This window comes from Accipiter gentilis, chromosome 31 (assembly GCF_929443795.1).
Source record: "Accipiter gentilis chromosome 31, bAccGen1.1, whole genome shotgun sequence".
NCBI lineage: Eukaryota > Metazoa > Chordata > Aves > Accipitriformes > Accipitridae > Astur > Astur gentilis.
The window spans coordinates 19,779,199-19,804,874 of record NC_064910.1 but is presented as its reverse complement, the minus strand read 5'-3'; the positions used below and the strand labels follow the sequence as shown (position 1 = coordinate 19,804,874).

At 45.0% G+C, this 25,676-nt stretch overlaps 1 protein-coding gene across 3 annotated transcripts; it reads left to right on the top strand.

Annotated features, from left to right (window-relative positions):
- Nucleotides 1-17,578, top strand: ASB9 (ankyrin repeat and SOCS box containing 9). Of its 3 annotated transcripts, XM_049834192.1 has the most exons (8): nt 3-575; nt 6,877-6,956; nt 8,105-8,212; nt 9,064-9,214; nt 9,773-9,907; nt 11,274-11,465; nt 14,579-14,744; nt 15,977-17,578. In XM_049834192.1, the coding sequence occupies exons 1-7, from the start codon at nt 482-484 to the stop codon at nt 14,701-14,703; spliced, it is 885 nt and encodes a 294-aa protein (XP_049690149.1). In that variant the 5' UTR covers nt 3-481; the 3' UTR covers nt 14,704-14,744; nt 15,977-17,578. The 3 variants fall into 3 exon arrangements, with proteins under 3 accessions (XP_049690151.1, XP_049690150.1, XP_049690149.1); XM_049834194.1 differs by lacking the exon at nt 15,977-17,578 and having other exon boundaries at nt 1-575; nt 13,606-14,697; XM_049834193.1 differs by lacking the exon at nt 15,977-17,578 and having other exon boundaries at nt 1-575; nt 13,062-14,697.
- The last annotated feature ends 8,098 nt before the right edge of the window (nt 17,579-25,676 follow it).

Genomic DNA, 25,676 nt, shown 5'->3' with positions numbered 1-25,676 from the left:
CTGCAAACAACTTGCTTGGGAGCGGTGCAGATCCGCGTGCGCGCTCGTACCTCTGCAGGTTTTCTTTGCAAATCCCCTGCAGGCAGAGTTTGCTCAACTAGTTGAACTGGCTCTTTCTGTCTTGTTTTTTTGGCAAACGAAGAATTTCCTTCCTGATAAAAACGGACGGCGGGCGCCCCGATTGGGTGCCGTGTTGGAGAGGATGTGACATCAGGCACATCTCTCGCTTCGCCGGATCGCTGGCTGCCTACCAGGGCAGTCAGGGAGCCGTTTCGTTAAATCCCAACCCAGGTACTCGAGTTTCTGCACAAAGTGCTGTCGGCACCACATCCCAGGCTGCCGCACGGTCTGTTTGACTCGTGCGTGCAGAGTCTGCTTAGTAGATCACTCCCACTGCTGGGGGCTCGCCGGGACGATGGAATTTGAACTCTGGAGACCAACCGCGAAGTGAAAAAACAGAAATTGGACAGACGGGGCTGAGATGGATGATGAGGGAACAAATCAAAGTGCCAGCAAATTGCAAGGAGCTGGAGGCCAGGCATCTGCAACGTCTCTATCAAACCCTCTGATGAGGGGTAAGTAGCGCTCCTGCCTCGCCGCAAGCCTTCACCTCTGCTGGCGGTGGCAAAGGGCAGGATCAGGCTACGGTGCCGTGCTGCTCCCGATGTCCTGCTTCCAGGGCAGGTCCACAGTCGGTCCCACAAAACGTCCCCATGCCCTTGCACTTCAAAAGGGGTTTTAATAAGCTATTCCTATTTGATACTGAATTTTTGGTTGTTTTTTTGATGTATCACAGGAAAGAGTATCTGATTCTGTACTGCAGTTTGTACGAGCAGAAACAAATGCAGCACTTGAACCACAGCACACTGAAAAAGAAGTTGCAATGTGGCGTGTTTGACTTAGATTAGTGCCAGCTGGAAGCTCAGCACTGGCTCAGTTCCTCTTTTTTTTTCTTTCTTTTCATTCCCTTCTTCCTTCCTTTCCTCCTTTTCTTTCTCCTTTCTTCTTCTTCTTTTCATTTTTCTTTTTTCTTTTTCTTCCTTGTTTTCTTTTTCTTCTTCTTTTTCCTTTTCCTTTTTTCCTTTATCCTTTTCCTTTTCTTTTCTCTTTCAGATGAGCAGACCTAAGTGTTTTTGCCCAGGCTGAGCCACCAGCCCTAGCAGGTTCTTCTGCAATGGCCAGGGCATTGTGGTTAGTTGTGACAAATGCTGTTGTGGTCACCAGTGAACAGTAACTCAGACAAATGGCCTCACTCTGACCATCGCTCTGTTGTCTGCCCCAGAACCCTTGAAAATATGACACGGTGACAAAAGACAAGTAATTTAACTTCACATAACACTTTAGCTGGGTGTGTTCCCTACAGCTCTGTTTTCTGAGAAGCTAATCCTTCAGCTTATGGCGCGTGCAGAAGGAATGAGGTAAATTAAGATAATGTGACTTTACATTGTCCTCACTCCTTTCCTGGGCTGCTCAGGATGCTTCCGTTCATACCAACTAGAAAATTAAGACCCTAAAACCACAACGCAAAGATGATCAGTATATCTGCTGTGTTGTCTGCCTCTCCTCATGCATGTCACGCATGTACATCCTAAGGCTGGGGTGGGAGGGATGGGATAGTGATGTTATTGACAGTACGAATTGAACCAGGTCCACACTGGAGATGAGCTCCAGCAAAATGGAGGCTGGAAGAAGGGAGCCCACATGCTGCACTGCCGCACAGAGATCGTTTGGTCCTTTAGAAATTAGAGTTCAGCCCATTCCTCTTGTGTCTGCTTGCTGCTTAGCAGAGTCAATAATCTCTGCTGGCAATTTACAGCAGGAATGTATGTGGCTCAGGCTACATGTACCACGAACTTTAGGGGAAAGCCTTAGAATATGAAAATACCATTTGTAATACTGTTATATATAATGCCATAGGCATATGTGTGTGCAAATATGTATGCAAGAGCACACCTCCACCGAAAGGATTTCGAAGCCCCTTGCAAGCTGCACCGTGGAAGTAAACCAGCCTGGGGACAGGCATGGAGTATGCAACACCCTCCACATGGTCAAAGGCTGAAAAAAGATACTTTTAGCATCACCACAAAAACGAGTGCTCTTCTAGAAAGGTCCAGTGAATGCTCTGTTGTCCACAGGGAGCAGTCAGGGTTTGCATGTTTGTGTGGTTATTGCTATAAGGTTCCCTCTGTGTACACCACCCTGCCAGTGCTCACATGCCCAAGTGATGGCAGTGCTATCAAATATGACCAGAGGTTTAATGTAACATCTGGGCTGGCTGGGATTTTCAGCAGTGAAAAAGGAGCTAGATGCCACTGAAAGCCAGTGGGGTTTGGATGTCTAGATGTTGAAGCTGTTGAGGCCTGACTCAGCTTGCCTGTGGACTAAGGTGTGGGTAAATTTCAAATTTGGATAAACAGCCTCGTTCCTCTGTGAAAGAGCAGTTGTACATATTTTTGGCCGTCAGAAATCCTTGTTCCTGTGGTGGTACATACAGTGAATGCAGCTGGGCCACCCACATACACCAGCCTTGCTCCTTACCGGGCAGCTCTGGTGGGCAAAGTGTTTTGAGGACTTTCCTAAAAGTCACTATTTCAGGATTTTAAAAGTCCATGGCCAGTTAGCACTGGCATTTGCTTAGGCTTCAATGAAAAGCCTGTGTATGGTATTAATACTGATCATTTATATTACTGCTGGCGTGCCTCTCGTGCTGTGCAGAAGGGGGGAGTGAGACCCCAACATCCACTTCAGCCTCCCTCCTCCTCCAGGCGAGAAACACGAGTTCCAGCCTGGAGCAGGCAGAAAATAGAGACTTTGTGGTTTGTAAAGGGTGACACCCAGGGTGCAGGAAGTGGGGAAATTTGCCTGCCCGTGGAGGGAGGTTGCCTCCCCAGCATTGCTGCAGGGTGGAGGTGTTTGTTTGCTGCAGACGGAGCTAGGGTAGGAGAGATGGCAGATTGGGGCCATGCAGCTAAAGGCAGCAGATTTGGAAGTAAGCCGTGGCAATTAGTCATCAGACAGGCCTTTAAGCACCCTCTTCCTGATGTGTCCAAGGCTGGTGTGAAGCTACCATAGGCCTCCACTTCCATTTAGGATGAAAGTCTTGGTTCCTCTCAGTACAGAATTCGCAGCTGGATTATGACATGTTGGCACATACCTCTTTTTATTTTCCACTGACATCTATTTTTGACACTTATGTGATCAATCTTTGAATTCATTGTTAAGACTTGGCAAAATTGCAAGCTAATGGCCAGCCTATAGATGACTATGGTCTGGTCTGGCTCTTTTTAGGCTCTCAGTAGAAACCTGCCTTCTCTCAAGCAAGCACTGAATGGATAAATTCTGCACATGGATGTGATGGCATGACCATGCACCTCCCTCTTTGTCACCAGAATGCTGACACGATGATATAACAACATGGTAGTTTGCACAAAACCCTGCTTGTATTTGTGTGTCCAAAAAAAGATCAAGCTGCAGCTCAGAAAACTTGTTCCTCAATCTAAATTTTTAGAATTACTATAAACATGCTTCCCTTGCAACTCACGCGGATTGGGCAATGGCATTAGTTTCTAAAGGGGAAAATCAAAAGCTTTTTACGGAGCCTGGAAACACAACCAATGGTAACAGAGGCAGGATCAGCAAGAACAACAGCATGGTCAGATAAGCATCATTTGACACGCATCATTTAAAGCAAAGCTATTTTAGTCAATTAGTAATACTGTGCTTTAATAATCGCAGCATAGTTTAGCTGTCCTTATGAGACCAGAACCACAGCTTCTGGAAATGGCTGTTCACTTGCTAAAGCCAAAGGATATTTGTGAACTTACTGGAACTACGTGTTTGTTGTGGGACATGGCTCATGGAACATAGAAGGAGGCAGGCAGAGCTCAAATGTTGCTAATAACAAAGAATACAATTTTCTTTTAAAACTAATGGACGTACATTACCTACATTTCCTGAGTTCATTCCTCTGTTCTTTTCATATACTTGGTACATCCCATAAAGCTGTATTGGGGTTCTAATTTTGGCCTTCTAATCACATCTGAGTTGATGAATCTTTTTGTGCCTGTGATGTTTGAGTTGCTTCTCAGTTTCTCATTTTTTTCCCTTTGGCTTTCATAGTGAAAGTAATACAAGACTGGAAAAGATCACTTGACTCACAGAGTCTCGTCTTGTTAGCCATTTCTATACTGCTAAATAAAAGAGATCGGGACCATTTCTCTCTTTGAGACCAAATGGTGGAGACTGACTTGCCTTCACATCTTCACCTGCTTAAAGCTGAATGCTGAAATATCCTTCTGGCTTTCTTTACTTGGCAGTGCAGGTTTACCTACCCGCTCTGCACAGTCTCTGGCAGTGCCTCATAGTCACAGGCAGCAGTGGAATAGATGCCAGGTTTCAAAGTGTCCACCAAACACAGAGTCTGTAGGCCACGGTCAATAGATCACCAAACACCTTCCCAGTTCCCTGCCAACAAACTTATGATCTGAAGAAAAAGACCCAAACCCACAGTTATAACAAATACATGCCAAGAGCAGGAGAAGGTGCCAAGCTTTCTCCCTGAGGAGGGTGCAGGATAGAGTCTGTGCCCCGTGCTCGGAGGAGGCACAGCCTGGGGCTGCTGGTCCCTCCAGCCTGATCTCCAAGGCATCTCTCCTTCAGAATTCAAAGCTGATTGCTAGTCATTTTAACTGCACCTTTGAGCAGGATATACTGACCAGGTAACAGAACCTCCAGCCACCAGATCTGTGTCCTGTCTCTAGTCATGGTCAGTCTCTGGTGGACACAAAGTAAACCTCCTTTCTTGTCCAAGGGGTGCCCAGTGATAGCTTAGGTCAAGTAAATATAAACCTAGCATAAACCAATGAATGATCTAGTGTTTTATACAAGCCTTCCCCCAACTAGGTAGCAGTCATAACCAGAGACAGGGATATGAAGAGAAATGGTGAAAATCATGAATCAGCTGCTCGTCCAATCATCCCTGATGAGACCCCTGTTCCTAAGGGCCTTGTTCCACAAGCTCACCCCCCACTTCAGGCTTCAAACCCACCCTGAGGTTATTTCCAGGACGTCACTGGGATTGTCCTGTGATCCAGGAGCATGCTGGAGCATTGGTAGGGAAGGATTCTCACAAGAGAAGGTGAAGTCTTGATTATTCTGCTAGATTTTTTTTAACTGCTTCATTCAAATAAGAACTATCACGGGGACCAGTTGGGTTCCCTCTTGTGATGTGTGTGTCACTACTACCAATTTGACCCGCTGCTTGTGTCCAAGAAGGGAAACACTAAAATTTACCCTAGTTTAGTCCATTGATGGGCCATTTTTCAGAGTTGATAAGATGCAATATGTACATAGTTGCAAAAGCGTGCTATGCAGATAAGCATTGTGATGGACATCAAGTGGCTCAAAAATTGTGTATTGTAGTAGCAGAAATATCCTTTTACCTATACGAAAAACTCTAGACAAATGGATTGCACGGTTATAAAAGAGTCTTGAGATATTAACTATAAATCTATAGCAGACCTTCTGCAGGCACTATGCTGGCAAAAAGTCTCCCCCTACCTAATATAGGTATGAAGGCAAAGGTCTTCTGTGTGTGATAACACGTTTCAGATACCACCATCTTCAGGTCACGATTTACTTAGTGCAGAATTTTTCAATCACAAAACCATTGTAAGTCTCGCTATAGTAGATCTTGTATAAATTTGATGCCCTTTACTGAGCACGCTCGAAGGTGAGAGAGCGATAGCCCAACAGGCTGGGCGACGGCTGACACAGTGGGTTATCACCCCACTCCAGCACACCACGGCATAGCCAGAAGGGGCAGGACATTGGCCAGGAGGGGTTCAGCTCTTCCATGCATGTTCATACCTGAGACAAGATCTGCGGATCTTGTATAAGCACTGGCATCATCAGCTAATCTATAAAAATTATTTTAAAGAATTGTGGTAGTTTATTAGGTTTTGTTGCTGAAGGCGGACTTCTTACTGCTAAACATCCTATTCCACACATGTGATCTAGTATAGTCCTGAAAACCTCAGCAGCTCGCCCAAGTTGGTCATGGGGTTTTCTCTGTAATTAGTGGAAGGAGAGTGAGGTATCTCCAGAGCAGCAAAACGTGTTTCCAAAAGAAGCTGGGTGAAATGCCCTCTGGAAATGCATCTCTTCCTTCCCAGAGGCAACCCAGACACAGGGTTTTGAGGCAATGAGTGCTGAAGGAGGTAAATGTCTCCCAGAGGGATTATTGTTGTCAGCTGGCTCTGAGCCATAAACCCTGTACTATTGCAGATGGTATGCAAGTGCTGTACCTCACTTTGTGGTTTCAACAACTCAGAGAATACAGCTGTTACTTAAAATGCACCACTGCACAGGCTAACACCAAACACTGAAAACTGAAAGGCAAAATCAACAGGTAACACAATTTATCTCCTTGTACTTTGGTACCTTCTCTTGTTAGGTATTGTTGACTCTAGCCCAGCTCTGAGCAGGGGTAAATGACTGAGCAGCCATACCCTCTTCAAAACACAGTCCTTTTGAGCTAATTGGTAAAGTGTGATGAGCTTCCAAGGCACTGGAAGTAATTTAAAGTGAAGGACAAGCTCCATCACAGCAAGATGATGGTTTGCAAATCCCTCTCGTGTCTTCTGAAGGGGAGCACAGCTGCTCAGCACCAACACGGTATGAGTTAAAAACACACCCAGAGAGAAGCCGTCCTCTTGTCTCACTCTCTCCTGGCAGCTGCTGCAAGGAAAGCTTGGCAGCTCAAGTAATAAAGTAGAAGAAGAGAGGTTTGCTGGGGTCATGCAGTTGAAGTAAAGTACGCTGATGAAACAGTCCACAGAGTTGTTAGCCTTTTTTCCTGTCTTTGTCTTTATACAGACTTTGTTTCAGACTGGTCTCCTTTACACGATGCCTCTATCCATGGGCGTCTGCTTACTCTGAAGAAACTCATCAAACAGGTACCCCTCCGCTGGGTTGATGTGGTCTCTGCTGGGTTTGTTCAGGGGTTAAATGCGGTCTGTGCTTTACTGTGAAACCTTCAGGGTGAGAAAGTCATGTTGACTAGAATGCAGTGAAATCGGTGTGTAACAGATGGGTTTTTTTCTACAAGTGGTTCCTTGCCTAGCGCAAGCTCTGTGCACTAAGCTGGTGATGTGTCAAAATATCCTGGGTCATACTTTAATTCTGGTGCAGGTAACGGGACCCCGGTTGCTGGGATCTCCGGGCAGCTGGGGGATTCCTTCTGTAGCTCCTGTGCCTGCAAGCAGCGTTTGGTGCCATGGGTGGGGGGCAGCTCAGGACCCAGGCAAGGCTGTGGTTGAGGCATCAATTCAGCCACCCACAGACCTGCGGGTAGCTGGCGCCCTGATTCCTGCTGCAGAAGGGCAGGGAGAGCTATGGAGAGCCAATTTCTGAACCTCACTGCTCCGTTTCTTCAAAATTCTCGGATTTAGCCTGTGGAGGAGTTGATGGAGTGGGAAGGGGTATTGGAGACTCTTCCAGCTCAACCTTCTGGAGCACCAAGATTGCTAGAAACAAAAGACCCTGTAGAATCAAACCAATGGTTTCTAATGCAGGGGCTGGCTTTCCTTCAGTGTGCCTCACTGCAAAGAGCAGAAAAACACCTCAAAAGCATTTCAGGATTCGACTCGGTCAACCAACCACAGACTCAGCAGGCAGGAGGTCAGACGGCTTGAGCAGTGATGTAAAAAGGCAGCAGTCATGACCCTGCCAAGAACTCTAGTAGCAATTTGTCATCTTTTTTTTATTTTATTTGAGATTTTGCTATTCATGGTGTAGTAGAAATAGAATCATGATGAGTTCCTAAAGGGATGTCTGTATTGTCCCATTGGACAGTCCACTGCCTCCAGCTTTCTGCCTCGACTAGCAGTGTGTAGAAGGCGTGACCTCTGGTGTGCTGTGCCAGTGTCCACTCCAGCCAAAGCATCACAGCCTCTTTCTCTGCTTACCTATGGAGATGAGTACCTCCAGGCAGTGGAGGAAGGTCTGATTACATAAATATTTGAAGCTAGAAAGGGTGGGGCTTTTTTGTTTGGATAGGGGGTTTGCTAGTTGGTTGTAATGATATTTTCCATTATTTCATCAGGGGAGCGATGTTAATCTTGTTACAGCAGACCAGGTGTCTCCTCTTCATGAAGCCTGCCTAGGGGGTCATGCTGCTTGTGCCAGTGTCCTATTAAAACACGGTGCTCAGGTGAGTACGATGGACATTTTATGCCAGCATACCACTGATATACACTCTGTACTTAGCTCTGCTTAAGGTACATATGTTATAAAATGCACTTAATAAAGCAATCCCAAAAGCACAGATCTAAACAACAGTTATTATTCTTTAGATGAAGGTGCAGTGTTCTCATCATTTACTGAAAGAATAAGGGAAAGTTCCTCTTATAAAGCGTTTATAATCCTGCAACAGTTAACGTCGTGTTTTATTTTCTGCACACACTAATCTCATTGGTGTCAATATGCGGAGTCTTAAATAGAGGTGTAGGACTATTAGGATCAACTGATGATAAAATGGGAAGAGAATGGAAACAACATGCAAGTAAAATGGTGAAATGGGTGTGTCTCATGGCCTCTACTTTTCAAGCTAATGTTGAAATTAGAGTGAATAAAAAAATTAACTCATTATACAGATGTTACCTTTCAGTTTAAAATTTAAAAAAAAAGGCAAAGGCTGCACACTTTCAGCTGAAAATGGACTGTTTCAGGAGAGGGCTACAAGCAGGTGTGTTTCAGCTGAGATAACTGAGAAATGGGCACACATTTAACTTGGTAACTAACTCCTGAGAGACCCTGGAGCGACACTGGTTAGACATTCTTTTGCAGGAGGAGAGACTTGGGGGCAATTTTTTAAAAGATTTTTTTAATGATCTTTTTAATGAAAAGTTGTAATCTTCAGAAGCAGTAGGCAGTTTTTGCAAGGTATTAAATAAAAAGTTTTGCGGACCCTGTTTTCTGTTAGGAAACTGGAGAATTTTCATCAATTTTGAAATACTGAGAAGGCAAAAAAAAAGAAGCCTGATTCTGTTATTTTTCCCCCAGGTGAACGGAGCTACTGTCGACTGGCACACTCCGTTGTTCAGTGCTTGTGTCAGTGGCAGTGTGGCTTGCTTGAATTTATTGCTGCAGCACGGAGCCAGCCTGCACCCGCCCTGTGACTTGGCATCCCCCATCCATGAAGCTGCTAAGAGAGGTAACCCCCCAGGCATCAGCACTCCTTTCCATGTTACTAGCAGTGTGTTGAAGTGGAAGAGAGAGTTAAAGAAGATCATTTTCTTGATTTGGGTCATGTGAAATACCTTCCTAGTCGGTGTCATCACAAGTGGTGCAGTTCCTCCCACCCCTGGTGCTCACCGAGGGCAGCTCAGCTCGGCTCTCAGGACCTCTGAGTTCATGTGGCAACATCTGGAAGGGGATGCGTTGTCCAAGTCAGCCCCCTACCATGTCGACATCTGAGGGAGTCATCTGGCTATCTTCAAAAGCAGTGGAGAGAAACACAACGTGATTTGACTCGTCTTTGGTAGACTTCTGAAATGAGTCAGATAAAATGCGAGGGCTTTTGCCTGTTTTGCCAACCATGGCTTTGCAGCTCCCGTTTTCCAAGTTGGAAACACTGGAGTGGATGAAAGTACTACACTACCATCTCTTGACAAATCATTGAATCTTTGCCAAATTACACTCATGCAATAGAGAATTTGCTGAAAAAAATACCACTTCTCTGTGAGTTGACTCTTCCTTTATCCCTTTTAAGGTCATGTGCAATGTGTCGAATTCCTTGCATCCCGTGGGGTAAATATAGATCACAACATCAAGCATCTGGGTACTCCGCTTTATGTAGCTTGTGAGAACCAGCAAGTGAACTGTGCCAAGAAGCTTCTTGAGTCAGGTAAAAAGAAAAATAAAGGATGGTGTGCTTTTTTTTTCCTGCAACATCTATCTTTGGATTCTTTTTGCATCAAAAATTTAGAGGAGCTTCTGCTCTGGGACCTGGAGATGTTTCACTCTTAATGGCAGTCCTGGGTTAAAAGGGGTAGCAGGGTAACCAGGGTCTTCTTGACCCAGGAACTTGGCTTTACAGGTCTCAAAAAAATGATGGGTGATTCTGGATTTCACATGGCTCGTGGTGCCTGGAACAAACACCATCCTTTCCAGTGTCTCTGTGTGTGATGCTGCAGTTATTTGAAGTGGGCAGGAAAAAATTTCCTTTTCTCTTCCTCCCTCTTTACCCAAAACAATTGATTCAATTATTTTTACGTAGCATCTCTGCAAACATGTTTTAATTCCCACTGAGGTCATAAAAAGTTTGAAACATTTCCAACACAGAAAAACATTCAGCACTACATACATTGCATCAAACCAACCTAGCTGTAAGTCTAAGCGCTTGGATAATTATACAAGGCCATTTCTTGTTATCTACAGTAGTGCAACTCTTCTAACCCAAGGGGCCATATAACCTAAAGTAGTCACGTAGCTAGTACAAAAACAATGGACCAACAAAGCTGCTTTGGAAAAAACAAGAAAACATCACATAGATCATCTTTTAGGTGGGTGATCATCTTTTAGCACAGTGATCTTTTTTTGGAAGAAGTCAAACACAAATTAATCTAAATATTAAATGTTTGGCTACTACTTTCTGTTTTCTGCTATTTTGTTTTTTTGCTGCCTTCTATATATGAGAATGTGTACTATAAAAACATTATAAATAGTTTTGAATTAGTTCTGCAGCTCACCCTTCTTAGGGTGTTTTAGGAGCCATTAGCCCAGGATAGCAGATGGGGGAACACTCATCAGGGGTGCTTCCTTATATGCTCCTCTACCAAGGGCCTCTAGAACTCTTTTCTCCAACAGATACTTTGGCATTTGGAAATCCCACCAGCTTAAGCCTCTGGTGCAGAGCAGGTTGAAGCCCTGCATGTATTTTAAGGGAATGGGGCACTGGGATGGGGAGCAAAGGTGGGCCGTAGGTGGAACTACATCTTTGTCCTGCTTGAAGGTATCCATGGGCTGGATGAAGGACTTCCTCATGCACCATTACTCTGGGATCATTTTCTCAGTCACAGTCCCACTCCTCCTCAACCAGTGCCTGTGCAAATTGTCGTACCAAGCCCCAGGGTAAGGAAATCCACCTCTGGGTGAATGCTACAGTATCTATGGATTATTCAGAGAAATAGCAGCTAGTGCAGGAAATGGAAACAGGCTACTGTATAGTCGTTATTCTTTGTCATTATTCTTTGTCATCTCTTGGTGTTCAGGAGCAAATGTGAACAGCGGCAAGGGCCTGGACTCCCCTCTGCACGCAGCCGCCAGGAATCGCAGTGCAGAGCTGGTGACACTGCTGATTGACTTTGGAGCGGACATTTGGGTGAAGAATGAGGAAAGCAAGAGGCCGATGGAGCTGGTGCCACCCGGCAGTCCTGTGGGCCGACTGTTCCTGCAGAAAGAAGGTACTACTTAGCACTTGTTTTATTCATTCACTCAGGATTTGTTGGGGAAAAACCACCCAGACTACTGTAAAAGGCTACGCTATTCCATGCTACTAGCAGTACAGAACTGAGAATAACTAAGCTTACCTCCATTCACCAGCATAGGGACACTATGTTTTCTAGTGTCAGAATATAGTGGCACACTAACGGTGATAACAGTAACAACAATAACCCATCTTTTGACCTCCAGGTTGTGAATCTACTGCATCAGGGAGCAATCATATGGAGCTTGCAATATAATGCAAAATAGAGTTTAGGGTGAAAAAAACAGCAAAATGCTCCTTAGAAATTAGTGGTAGCTTTCTCTGATTACCTAAAGCACTGAAGTCAGTGGGAGTCTCTCAGTTCCCTTGTGTCTGAGATGGGAGTAGACCAAGGAACGTTATCTGGAGCGTGCTGACAAATGCAGGCAGCAAATCACCTCTGATAGGAGTTGAGGCTAGGCAGTGAGCGCTAGGACTGGGATCTTTGGCTATACAGTATGCTGATGGTCAGGTCCGTGCCAAATACTGGTCTCAGCATAAATGCAAAATTGCAACCAGAAAATTTTTAATGCATGTGATACTGAAAAAAAAAAAGTATAGTAAAAGAATGGTCTTCTAGTTCTCTGCCCTTTACTTTTATTGTTGGGCCAAGTTCTTATGTAGGTGCAAAAGTATCTTTAAAGAGAAAGACTCTATATTAGGTTTTTTGTGGGGATTAAGGAAAATTGCACAGGAATGATATAATGAATATATATATATATATGTACATACATTTATACACCAGGCTTTTTTTTAAAGGCCAACGTTATGTGCTGAATAATCCAGCAGTATCAAACTGTAAGCTTAACCTTTAGGAAGTGCTTATTTTGTACCTGTAAATGAAATAGTTCCAGGTCATTATACTTTATTGATTATGGATAAATTAATGAATTATGGAGAGAAATTTTACTTACCATTCTCGAGGAAAATTAGAATAAGGTCTCTAGTGTCTACTCATTGGAGTACTTATGCTCTTCTTTAGATGTTCTTATTCAGTCAGTAAGCTATACACATTACTAAATAATCTGGATTTTCATTATTTTGCACAAGTTGCTGATGGTGTGGTCCACGACTCTATTATGCCAGTTACATGTTGATGTGATTGTTGTCATGACAAGATTTACACCAAGGTAAAACTGGAATAACAAAGTGACGAATCAGGCCCTGCTTGAAATAGTAACATGAAAATAATAGCATGAAAACAACTGTGCTGCGCATGTTATGCACGAGCAACTGATACTTGGTTTCCCAGCCTAATCTATGGTGCACAGAGCAGTGATCTTTCTGAGCTCCAATCCCTGCTGTGCTAGACTCCTGACTCCAGTGGCACCATGTGTGTCCTGTTTATTTGAGATATAGAAAAATATTTCAGGCACACCCTGTGGAGCTGGCCCGAGAGCCGACAGCTCGGGCAGTAAGGAACTTTGCTACGTGAAATTCAGCAATCGAAGTCAGAAAGGATAAATGCCTGAAGGGCCTTTTGCTGCTGAATACTGTTTTTCTGATGTTCTCCAACATGCCCTTCTCCGAGTAGGGTCGCGCCTGATGGGCAGCTGACATCTAACTTCTTTGGCTGACTGCAGACGTGACCCCTCTGGTTTCACCCAGAGGTTTGGAAATGTGCTGGGGGGATCAAGAGTCCCCCCCCAGCCCTGTGAACCCTCAGCACTGGCAGAGCTGAGCTGCTGCTGCCCTGCCCTGCTCCCACGCACAGCTCTTCTCCCCCCAAGCCGCAGATGCTGGGGGGCAGCAGCCCCTCGCCCCAGGACTTCACCGTGCTGCTGGACTGCTCGTACCCTGCTTGTGTTGCAGGGAGGGTCCTACCCGTGGGCAGGAGAATGAGCTAATGATCCAAAAACGCACTGTGTTTTTGAAGAGCGTGCTTGTTCTTGCTAAATATTTTTCAGTGTAGTGACAACGTTTGCCGTTTGGTAAGTCTTTAGGTTTGGTTTTTTTATTTTTGAATGGAAGCTTTTATAATGAGCTGTTTACAGGCAGGGCATTTATCTGTGGGATCAGGATGGCCAAACCCACGTGCAATAGCCCATTTAACTGGCTTGCCTTGTTCTGTACCCAAGCACAGGGTGACTAACTCATCTGCTGACGCCCAGCAGAAGGCTGCAGCCCCCTGCACAGCCCTTCCAACGGTGCAGCGGCGTCCAGCCTTGCAGAGCTCCTGGAAATGTGGTCTCCTGTGTGAGAGAAGTCTCAAAAGCTGATTAAAGCTGCCACCTCACCGCATTTTTTGCCGCAGCCCACCACCACTAACATTGCAGCTCTCTGGTGACCGCTATCTTACTCGCCCAGCAGGCAGGCGCCGCGGGTGGCACCTAAACTGTCCCCTCCCGGCTCACTTACCTCCCTCTTGCTTTCCACGCTGGCTCTTCTTATCTCCTCCCCACTCCCAGCATCCAGCCCCCATGTCTATGCTTGCTGACCCCTCCTCCCCTTCTTGTCTGCCCCCCAAAACCCCCTGTGACCCTCCGTGCTTCTCGCCCCTCCGTGCGGCACATCGCGGCGCAGGTGACGCGCCGGGGGGGCTGAATGTTGACGGGTGCCGCAGTTAAACCGTCACACGGGATCTGCCTCTTCCTGGAAACGATAAGGGACCCAAATAAGCGTATAATGCCTTTATACTTAGATTTTTAAAAAAGTGCCACAGATTCTTCAGCAGGGCTCGTACTTCTCAGCATGGGACAACATCAGACAACACAAACTGCTTCACACTCGTGTGAAGAGAAGCTATTTAAGAGAACCTTAAAAGGGAAAGACTGATGCTGCTAATGCTAATTGCAGCCGTGTAATAACAGAGAGCGATTAGGCTTGAATTGAACTGCTGGCGGGCTGATGTCCTTTGGTGGGTGCAGGTCTGGGCTGATGTCCTTTGGTGGGTGCAGGTCTGGCTTTTCACTGCTGAGCGTTCTGAGGGCCACGCACCCCCGGTGGCAGGAGGTGGGTGGGGGGAGCGGTGATGCACAACTGCTGTTTCAGCTTTACGGTTTTGGGGTGAGAAAACCGCGTGTGTAACCTCTTCCCTGGCTCTTTCTCCAGGGCCGCTGTCCTTGATGCAGTTGTGCCGCCTGTGCATCAGGCGGTGCTTTGGACACAAGCAGCATCAAAAAATAACCGGACTCCTCCTCCCAGACGAGCTGAAACATTTCCTTCTCCACGTTTAAGCCTCTCATGTTCAAAATGGTGCCTTTAATAACACAGCAAGGTTTGTTGAGGAAAGACTCTTTTTCTCATCAGTAGTGTTGCCAATGCCTGCAATGTTAATTTATGATAGCTGTTGGTCTCTGGTAAAGCCCTGGGTCCAAGAAACGCAGGACTGACCGACTCGCTCAGTCCTTGCTGCTACCACCCCCAGCAAATAGGTCGTTTGGAACGGAACAGTTCTGCATGGTTGCATGGTAAAGCTTGGAAATATAACTCAAGAGCCCCCTAGAAAGTGTAGAAAATGAGCCTAGCATTTTAAAATAGATCTCTTGTTTCTCTGACACAGTTTTAGAGGGCTCATGGTTGACAGCCCCTTACAAAGAAAAAAACCCCCGCATATCCCAGCCCAGCACTAACAGCACTTCACGTGTATATTAAGGGTACTGAGGGTAGCTACACTTTCTCTGTAAGCAGCACTCATGTGCCTGTCATCTGTGAGGGCTGTACCCACACCAATGTACGGGTAAGGAAAGGGAACCCAACTGAATCTACCTGTAGAGCAAGTGAGGCCCTCTGGCAGATGTTACTTATTTTCTAAGTATATCACACTGTGGATAGATGAGCACGAACCAACAATCATCTGCTTTTAGGCCAGCATCTGAAACACACGTTTCTGCCGTGGCAGCAAGTAGGTCACTGCTGATGGCAGCTCCCTACGGTGCAATCATAGTGGGGGGAAAGTTTTTAATCATCCATTAAAATCACTTATTCCTGATGCTTTGAGACGTAAGGGAGCCACACTTCAGAACTACACATTTTCTCCTTGTAACGTATTATTTTTCAAGGACACAGGCTAACAGGCTATCAGTTGCAGGCATTGAGTGCTTCCCCTTTCTACCCTGAAAGTCAGGTGATATTTCCTAAGCATTTCTCAGCATGCATCAGAAAAACATCCCCCTTCCCCACCCAAGGAAAGAGATTGCCTTAAGAGTGAGATAATTCTTTTTCTTGGAGAGGTGCTACCTCATTCATAGCATTTTCCACAGGAGTGGTAACAATAACACCTCTAATTTGTGGTCATAAAACAAACAATGAAAATACTGAAATTAAAGTCCATTCCAAAGTAAAGAGATAATGGATAATTTCTGCCCCCTGCTCGGTTGCTGAGCTGCTGGCTCACTGTATGTGTCTCTCAGACAAACATGACATGTGGTTCTTATTTCACCGAGGTCAAAAGAACAAATATTTCCTCCAGCTAAACTTTAACACTGGGTGTTTTTCTTCCCCTCCCAGAAACACATCCTGCTGCCACAAACCAAAGTGCAGTTATAACCACTCTGGGCTGCCCCGGGCGCTCCCGTGGGAATATCGGCTGCCTGATACATGCGGGAGCGAGGATGCCGAAGCTCCGGCTCTTCTGCTTGCCACCCTGTCTCATCTCTGGATCTGGACCGTGATGGATCTGCATCACCCGGGAGCAGCAGCGCACCCACCACCTCCCCTGAGGGGCTACCTCCTACCCCCTGCGTTGGAGGGGCAGGCCACATGCTTCAGCGCTTTTGGAATTTCTTTTCTTTTTCACTTAGCTGTGGAGACTCCTGCAAGAGTGGGCTTGGTGTGCGAAAACCGTGACAACTTTGTTAATGCCAGCAGTGAGATATACAGAGTCCTCATCTTGTAAGTGGAGCGACGGGCAGCCTTCCAATACACAAACTTCTTTTGATGTTTACTAGTGTGCTGGTGTGTGCGGTGCAAATCTTCCTTTCACATAGGGGAAGTTAAAGAGGATGGGTCAAATGCTACCTGGATGCTCATATTTGGTGTAAATTACAATTCAAATCCTCGGCTGGACAACGTTACTGCTCACTATAGGTATCCAGTACAATGGTTTGATTTTCTTGTGCTGACCAAACACAGCAAAAGCAGTTCTCTTGGTTTAGTGGGATACTAAGTGTACCCTAATGGGACAAAAGGACAAACGCAATTAGGTCTGGAACTCCCCTTATGATAGAGGCACCTAACAATCTTCACTTATCTGACCCGATTCATCACACATAATTTGAGCCACATAAAAATTCACTGGCTGGTTTAAGATGGCCTTCTATATTCTTTCCCTCCTTCTGGGGAAGAAACTAGACACCTATCTTCGTAGCCTGAGTAAAAGCAGGCATCTTGGATGGGAAAGGAGGATCCTTCTAAAATCAGTATCTTGGTTAAGCTGAATTTGCATTGAACAGGCAAGGAAAGGACAACGATCCTAGTGCTTAACTTTTGAAGATTAAAGTGTGAAGAATCCCTGCTTGGGTGACACATTTGAAAGCTGAAGATCCAGCTGATGATATTTCAGATGATGAAGAACCATTTTTTTACATACTAGTTTTATCATTTACCCTTAAGCATCTTATTTTGTAATTTTAGCCCATGGGTTTATAGGAGTAATGCTAATACCAGGAGAAAGTTGCTCTTAGAAGGTGGTGAGAGTGTTGCTTCTAGATTGCTTTTCTTCTGGAAATTTCATAGTGTGACTGTTTACTTGAATACCTCTGATCAAGTGTAATTAGGATGAATTCTGTATGCTCAGCTTGTACCATCTCAGTATGTTTGCTTATTTATTTTAATATAAATTGTGATCAACACTGGCAAATTACAGCTTTATGCATCAACATTTATCCAGTTATAAACTGTAAAAGTTGCACAAGATGCAAACTGAATAAGCTCATATAGGTGAGGTTTGGATCTTCTCTATTTGAAACCATTCCAAATGTAATGCAGGACTTGAAAGATTGTCAGGAATATATTTTAGCAGATTCTTTGCTATTATTTTGTTAGGAGTTTAATGGTAGTCAAGCCACAGTTGCATAGAATATTTGCTCAAAAATAAATGGTTTATAAATGGTTTTTTTTGATTGTCTTTAATTTTTTTAATTGATAGCACTAATTTTGTGGATTGTCTGATACTGTGGAATTTTGGACTAAAATCTATTTGTCTGCAATCCTGCCTACAGATGGGTAGTGTACAGAAGAATTCCTTCAAATAGACCTATAGTGAAGATAAGACTAAAATGCAAATACTGTGCAAATCTTGCCTTTTGCTGATGTTTTAAGGTAGAGTTGGACTCTTGCAATTCTGTTTCTACTCACTTGAGAGTTAGTGAAAAGGAGCTGGAGATTTCACGAAGTATGAAAAGATGTAAATTAAGATGGTCACCATCTTTAGGGTTTTGTTTTGTTTTGGTTTGGTTTTTTACCAATTTGCATCAGTTTGTCTCTCCTGTCTCCTCAGCAAGAGGCACATGTAATGATCTGGGTGTCCTTGTCTGTGCCTACACAACAAGAACCCTTTACTAGAAGTGAGCATGTGGAGACCCTTGTGTGGTCCGAAGTCCAAGGGGTATCTGCCAGCATCCAGTGGGTACACCGCAGGGCTGGAGAGACATGGGAGGGCAGTAATTCCCTCTCCATGAGATGCATCTCTGAAAGAGAGAAAGCAGTGCCAGCAAACTGCTTTACAAGATGTTGTTTCTGCTGGATACAGGGCTGCTTATGAAAACTGTGGAACTAAGCAACCAACACCTCAACAAAAGAAGACAACTTATTTAAGCAAGAAAATTCTGATTTATTGAAAGATGTCTGACACAACAAATCCTTGCAAAGTTGTTTTGGCTCTACAGCAGTTGCTAGGTGGGATCAGCCATGTCCCAGGATGCAGATCTTCATTCTGCAGTCGTGTGCAAAGGTCCACAGCTGTCCTGCCCATTTCTCACCATTTTATTTTTTTCTCTTAACTGGAAACCACAGACATCTTAATCTAGTAAATGTAATATACAGCTTTGGAGCATATGCAGAAAATGTCCTTCTTACCTCTCCACTGACAGGAATGCATTTCAAGATGACTAAGAAGGAAATAAATTTTGCTTTACTAGCTTAGCAAAATGGGACAAACCAGCTGCAAAATAGCAGATTAAGGGTGCTAAAAGGGCGAAAAGAGCGTGCTTGTGTCCCTAAATCAGGATACACTCAATTTCTCTCAGACTCATGTTCTTGAGAGCCACAGGTCCAGGACCTGATCCTCCTGAAGCCACTTTTTCTTGCTTAACACATGCACTTTATCTGTCAAAATGGAGACTGCCTTGCCCTGCAGTCCCAGCCGGAAGCCTGCTGGCTTTGGATAAAAATTCCCCAGAGTTATTTCACTGCATATCAAACAATTATTTGTCATTCCTTGATAAATTGCTCAGCTCACTGCTCCAAGGGATACTCACTTTCATGCACACAGGCATTTGATGCAAAAGTGCTCTCTAGGATGCCTCGAGGAGTCCACCCTTCTTTAGAATGACAGCAGTGAACTGTTGCTGGGAAGAGAAATATTTTGAATTCTTACATCCCCATTCAACACGGTAACCCTTACTCCAGCCCTACCTGAGTGCTCAGGTAGCACACCTGGACAATACCTGGGTCATGTCACCATGCAACAAGGTCTTGTTTCTTTTCTATGCCAGGTGAAGCCTTTCCTTTCTGAACTACTGCCCTTTGCATTTTTAAAGGCCTTGAAACTCGTTAATCATCACCTACTCAAGAGACACAGGACTAGATTCATGGCTTTAGCACCTGTGAAGTAAAATTGAGTTTCTAATCTGTCAATTGTCTCACTTCACAAATTAAACTGTGGAGTCTCTGCCGAGTCTGGGGCTTTTGAAATCCCTAGAGCTTTTCCTTCTGTGTCTGAAAAATACAGTGGTAGCAGTTAAAGTGGCTCTTTGTTTATGAGAGCATGCTGACTCTGAATCCTGAAGGTTCATGCAGACCCCAAAAAGATGTTATGACTGTGACAAATATAGGGTTGTCTCACTGTCATTGAAACTGCACTTTTTATTAACTTGTTTTTGGGGAACAGGAATCATCTTGGCTTTGTCCTGATTAAATAATTGTCCCAAAACAGGGACTGTTGGTGGTGTGAGCTTCTGCGTGGAGCAAAGCTCCCAGCAGCTGCTTTGCTCTCCCCAGGCCTCCCCGAAGATGTGTCACCCCTGCAGAATACTCCCCTTCTGCACCCTCCTGACAAGCATGAGGACTGAGGCTGACAAAATCTTTGTCCCTTCCAACTGTTCATATCTAATTTTTCCTGTAAGGTGGCCGGCAGCACCTCTGCCTCGCCAAGTCACTCGATGAGAACTATAGACATCCCTTTCCAAAATAACTCCATTCATATTCACGGGTTCAGAACAGGTGACAAATGTATTTCTGCTCCTCTGCTAATCAGACCTTGGCGAGCGCAAGGTGTGAGCATATCCCGACTTCCTTGCAGTTAAGTCTATTAATTCATCCCATAGGAAAGGCGAAGCACTCCGCCGGCCCTGGGAGTACCAGGTTACTCTCTTTGTTCACTGACCGCTGGAGGGGGGACGACTCTGCTCACAGCTCCCAGTCATTTTTTTAGTCAGCCAGACACCCTACCCAAAACCTTTTCCTCATAGACCAAAGGTTAAGAAGTAACTTTTTCTCTCTTTCAAGCTCTGATTACTTTTATTATATCTGAGGCTAGAAAATAAACAAAACCAACCCCAAAGATTTCAATCCAAATCAAGCAAATATTGCTCATTTTTCTTGCAGGAAAAGAACAAAACACATGAAAAATGTTATCCACCAATTGGGCTATCGGGACATATTCTTTAGAGGTGGTGGAAGCAAATGCAAATCCCCTCCTAGAATGAAATAGATTCAATCTCTATCTTTGCTATCCCTGGCACTTTGGAGATAGATCCCCTCGGTTTTGGTGAATCTAAGCCTCTCTCTCACCCAATTTATCCAGCAGGACCGTCTGACTTGAATTCACTAAGAGTTTCTCACTGATAGCGCCTCAGCACATAGAAGGGTAAGAGCAGACCTTGGGATTAGGGCACCCCTGGGGCAGGGTCTGGCAGCCCCGGGGGCTGACAGGGGTCCGGGGGGGCCATGGGCAGGGTGGGGGGAGCCCTGGGGACTGCCGGGGGGGCAGCAAGTGCTGGTGATGCCCTCAGGGCCTGGATGTCTGGGGAGCCATGTGAATTATCAGCATCCAAGGCATCCTGTAAAGAGGAGATCCATAGCTCCATCCACGTATTTTGTGTATGGCTAATTCCCCCAATTTGTTCTGCAAGAGTTTTCAGCCAATTTTATCTGGGAAAATGAACAACTGTTTCTTACGCTCTCCTCAGTACTCCCTTCATAGCCCTCTCTCTCATCCCTCCCTCGCAGCCGCTTTTGCCCAGGCCAGAGACTCCCAGCCTCTTTAGCTGCTCATCAGACAGAAGCTGGGTGACAGAAATATTGTGGTTCTATTTGTAAATAAAATATCCGCCCCTCCCCCCCACCAAAAAAAAAAACACCCCAACCCTAAAAATGGCCAGAGCTCTCTACTGCTTCCCAGCTGCTTTCCTTGCGTGCCCTGAAGTGTTTCTCAGATAATTCTCTGTTCCCGGCTCATATAACCAAGACATCTTAATCCAAAAGACATACCTAGTGAAAACACACTCAGCTCAGTTCCTGGAGGGGTTTTGCACGTGCTTTCTCTGTTCAGTTATCTCATTCCATAAAAATGATCTTAATTGTTTTGCATGCTTATCCTGGATTAAAGGGGGACAGCTACGTCCAAAGGGCACAACACAGAGAGCTCTTCTTTCCCGAGACGCGGAAAAAGGATTGTGCCTCATCCCTGCATACGGTCCGGAGTTTGTGTCTGCTCTTGTGTCCCTGGGCAGCTGAGCAGAGCGGCGGTCAGGCATTTCTTCCCCATTCAGCGGCGTGATTTGAAGCCCCCCAAGCCCCCAACTCCTGTGAAACCGGACTGAAAGCCGGAACATTGAGAGACGCGTGGGATAGGAGTAACTGGACGCATTTCTGGCTTGGGAGGCTGAGACAGGGGTTTGCTCCCCGGCGCTGGCTGTCCGCTGCCCCGGGCACAGGAGCCCTCCCGGGGCAGAGAATTGCCCACCGAGGGGCTGCCAGCCCCGCTGCCTCTGCCCGCTGCTCCGGACAGTGCTAGGTTTAGCCAGCAGATGGTATTGCTGGCACACGCCTCTGCAGAAAAGTTTTGCGAGAGGAATAATCAGGGAAAAAATGGAGCGAGGAGGGTCACGGTGCTGGGAGTGAATGCGACCTCAGGCTCACACGGACCAGGGAATCGCCCGTCATCGCCACTTCTATCCGAAAGCCATGCAACTGGTTTTTTTACTGCCCTACTATTGCCCAGCATTTCTGCGTTGATTGTCCAAAAGTGGGATTCAGCAGGATGCATAGAATGCTCAGGGTTTCTCTTAACTAATGGATTAACTGTGCTTTATATTTACCTTCCTTTTATGGTGAAGACTAATATTTTTACCATTCATAGATGCTGTGAAGAAAGCACTGGAGAACACTGGAAAAACCGAATGCAAATGCTCTCACTTGGTCAGTGGTTGCCAATGACCTGGTAATTAGAGGTATCCTGCCGCACTCCCAGTCTTAGAAAGGTCTGCTTGTTGCCTTAGTTTTTTACATAGCAGTTTGCTCAAGATATTTTTCCCCCAACATCCATTAACACTTGACAGAAGAAATAACAGTTCCAGAAAATGGAACATCCATACCTATTGAAATGACATATAATTAACTAATTAGACACTGAATCTGCCTTGGTGTTCAGAATGAGTACTTACTGGAGTATAATACCCTTCAAAACCCCTTCTCTATTCTAAGGAAATAATTACTATTGCCGGCTTTCTAATTTCACAGGCTGTCTGTTACCGCTTTATAGACAGCAGCTCTAGGCAAGAGTCCTTCCCACAATTTTTATTTTGCATGAGAGTGCTCCTTGTAGCTCCTTGGAGCCTTCTCCTAAGAAACATGCAGCACAGGACTTCACAAATCCACTCGGTGCCACAGCTGGGACTCGTCACATCTGTGCTCCAAGCTGTGCAGTGACTCCGATTTCAGGGAAATGTCTTATTTCCCCGTCGTCTCTACAATGCTTTGTTTATACCGCTTTCCACGGTCTACAGCCCAGAAGATGTATGCATTGCATATGATGATCTAATTCAGCTTCACATCTTAGAAAAAAAAAGCCTTCACATACTGACTACATGTAGGCTAGGCCTTTAAATGTAATGTATGCTGTGAACTATTACGGCAGATCTTCACCCACCCTTCTAGGTAAGGTAATTTAGTAAGACTTACAAGTGACTGCCTGAAGATGCGCGTTTGCCTTGTGCAAACGGAGGCAGTTACTTTGATAGTGTTCTCATTTCTCTGAATCTTCTGCAGGAGCTGCCTAGAATATCGCAAATATCAGTGAGAAAAAACCGCAGGGGCGAGAATGGCATCACAAACGGTGCGTTTGTGCTACTTCTGTGCAGCAAATTGCAGCCGGCTGGTGCATACGGGATGCACAGCTCCTTCACCGGTTTCTTCTGGCTCCACAAAAGCCATAAAGGAAAGGAGACAGGGGCTCTGCTTTGCTCTCTATCACCTGCGTGCCTCTGGACTCTCTTGATTAGAAATCACCCTTGCAGCCTGCGTCCGTGAGAGGGGGAGTGCTGTAACCCGCCGGGTGGAAACCATGCACGACAGAGATATAAGTGCTGGGGAGTTTCTGGGTCATTTAGTACGGGCCCTATCTTAAGTGATGCATGTTTTAACACTAAGCTCCAGCTATGGTCATCCTGAGGCTGCTGTTCCCTCCGCAGCACTGTATTTTGTGTGCTGGTTGGTAATAGGTGCTTGTGGGCTGGAACGAACAACCTGGTTTTCTATTACGCAGCAGCCTTTGAAGAGACTTTGGCTGGCAGTAAAAGCATAGTGGTTTAACTACCATTTTGGCCTCCTCAAACTTCTCTTAAAGTGCAAATATTCTAATATAACCAGGGAAAAAAAGACGATTTCTTGGTGGAATTTTGTACAAATGACTTCTGTTCTCTTTTCTGATCACTTCAAACAATTTTCTCTCTAAGAACCCATTCTTCCTTTCACTAATGCACTTATTGACTCATATCTATGGAAGCACCTTGCCTCCTGGCTCCTTTTGCTGGCTCATTACATGTATTTATTGCTGCATTTCTCTGAAGCAATTTCATTAAATTCTGCTTTGTGGTTATCACAGAAATCTACTGTTGGTATACAGTGCCCTTTCATACTCATAGCAAGTGAAAGTTAATTCTCTCTCTAAAATTTTATTAATCTCTTTCAATCATTTAAAAATGAAAAAAAACAGTTAAGTTGCTGCAGGATTTTGCCTCTTTCCATTAACAGCAAAATAAACCTAATTTCCTGCTGCTTTCTGCTTTATAGCTCAAGGCTTTGGTGTGGATTACTTTTTTGAGAGCTATTATGATTGCCCACAGGCAGAACAAGTTCAGTAAAATATCAGCTGCTGAATCTCCAAAGAAACATTCATTGGGGAAAAACTTGCAGCTCTTTGTTTGCAGCATTTTGTAGTTACTTAAGAGGCATTTCTGTTCCCTTAGCTTCATGAAAGGTGACCGTCAGCATTAGTATTTTTAAAGCACCACAGGTATGAGGCATGGATGTGAACACTGAGGGATTTGGAGAGCACTTTTGAAAGAGTCCAAAAGGCAGATTTAAAAAAAAAAAAAAAGTTAGTTGAGAATTATACATTGGCTCAAAGGCACTTTTGCATCCAAATCCAGGCATACCCAGGCATACCCTCCCCCAAATAGACATCTATAATTTTTGGTAACTATTGTTCATGCTGAAAACAACACAGTCACACAACTTCCTTTGACATCCAGATCCTCAAAGCTATTTAGATGCCACAGTACACAAATTTTGCTTGGGCCAGAGTGTGAATGAGAGGTCCGATGGACTCACGGTTTCAGTACCTTATGCAACCCTATTGCATTTTTCAAACACATCTCAGGACTTAGTTGCAAAGAAATCCCCAAGTTCCTGTTACTCCACAGTGCAAGGTGTACAAGCGTACCCTCCATCTCCCCCGTAGTTCTCGGATGCCTTACCGCCACCTTCCATCACTACAAGGGACCTCCTTCCTCTGACATGTGGATGACCTGCGGATTTAGGCTCTCGTATCTGCACTTGTATGGCAGCATTTCATCCATATGCAAACGTAGTACACGATGAAACTGGAATTAAGGATTCCCCTCTGGCGAGTGTTTCATAATGGCTAAAAAGAAGCCCATGGTTGATTTGGCTTCACTGAGGCTGAACAGTATCTGGGTGGCACAGCACATCCTGATTTCTGCTCCACCCATTGCCACCATCAGGGACCAGACTGGAGAATGCTTTTGCTTCCTTCAGACCGCTGTGACCGAGTGTCTTTCCCACCAGGAGGAAGGGGGGGTACAAAGTGGAGATAGAATTTACCGGAATCTCACCCATCAAAGAGGCAGAATGGTGTTTTGTGCATATCTGAAACAGCAGTATGGTCAGATGGTCAGATTGTAGATGTTATTCTCAGTACAGCTGGGAATCATAGGATGTTGTTCATAGTCCTTACATATCCAAAGAGTTCAAAGTTTTTGTAAGCTTATTTATCTCATAGGTGGGTGACCAAGGAAAGGGTGCCAAGTCGTTGTTAAAGGAATCAGAACAATTTGGCTGGTTTGTTTCATGAAGTATTGGATGTCATGCTTCTCCCAGAGAAAAGAAGTGAAAACGTGACAAAAAATACTGGTGGGGAAATGAAAAAAAAGAAAAAAAAAATCTTTCCTACAGCTTTGTTGAGAAGGAAGAATGTCTTGCACAATGGAGTGCACCCTCCTACACTTCCCTTGTTCTCCCCCACGTTTATAAAGGGAAACCCTGGAGGCTTTGCTGGTCATTTTTACTTTGCACAAAAGCTTTAGCTATTTCTCCAAAACACATAGTTTTACTCAAGATATCTTGACGTCAAGACTGGGGTTTGGATTAATGCACTGTGTAGTACAGTCAGCTGTGTTTGGAGAGTGCTCAAGCTACAGCTGCTGCAAAATCAAACGGCCCAATCGTTCAGCAAAAAATGGACACT

What these genes read in the sequence shown, in the direction of transcription:
- ASB9 (XM_049834192.1), top strand. Translation starts at nt 482, where the DNA reads ATGGATGATGAGGGAACAAATCAAAGTGCCAGCAAATTGCAAGGAGCT. An exon ending in TATTAAAACACGGTGCTCAG is followed by an intron (nt 8,213 to 9,063) that starts GTGAGTACGATG and finishes TTTTTCCCCCAG; the next exon opens with GTGAACGGAGCTACTGTCGA. An exon ending in ACTGTTCCTGCAGAAAGAAG is followed by an intron (nt 11,466 to 14,578) that starts GTACTACTTAGC and finishes CTCTTTCTCCAG; the next exon opens with GGCCGCTGTCCTTGATGCAG.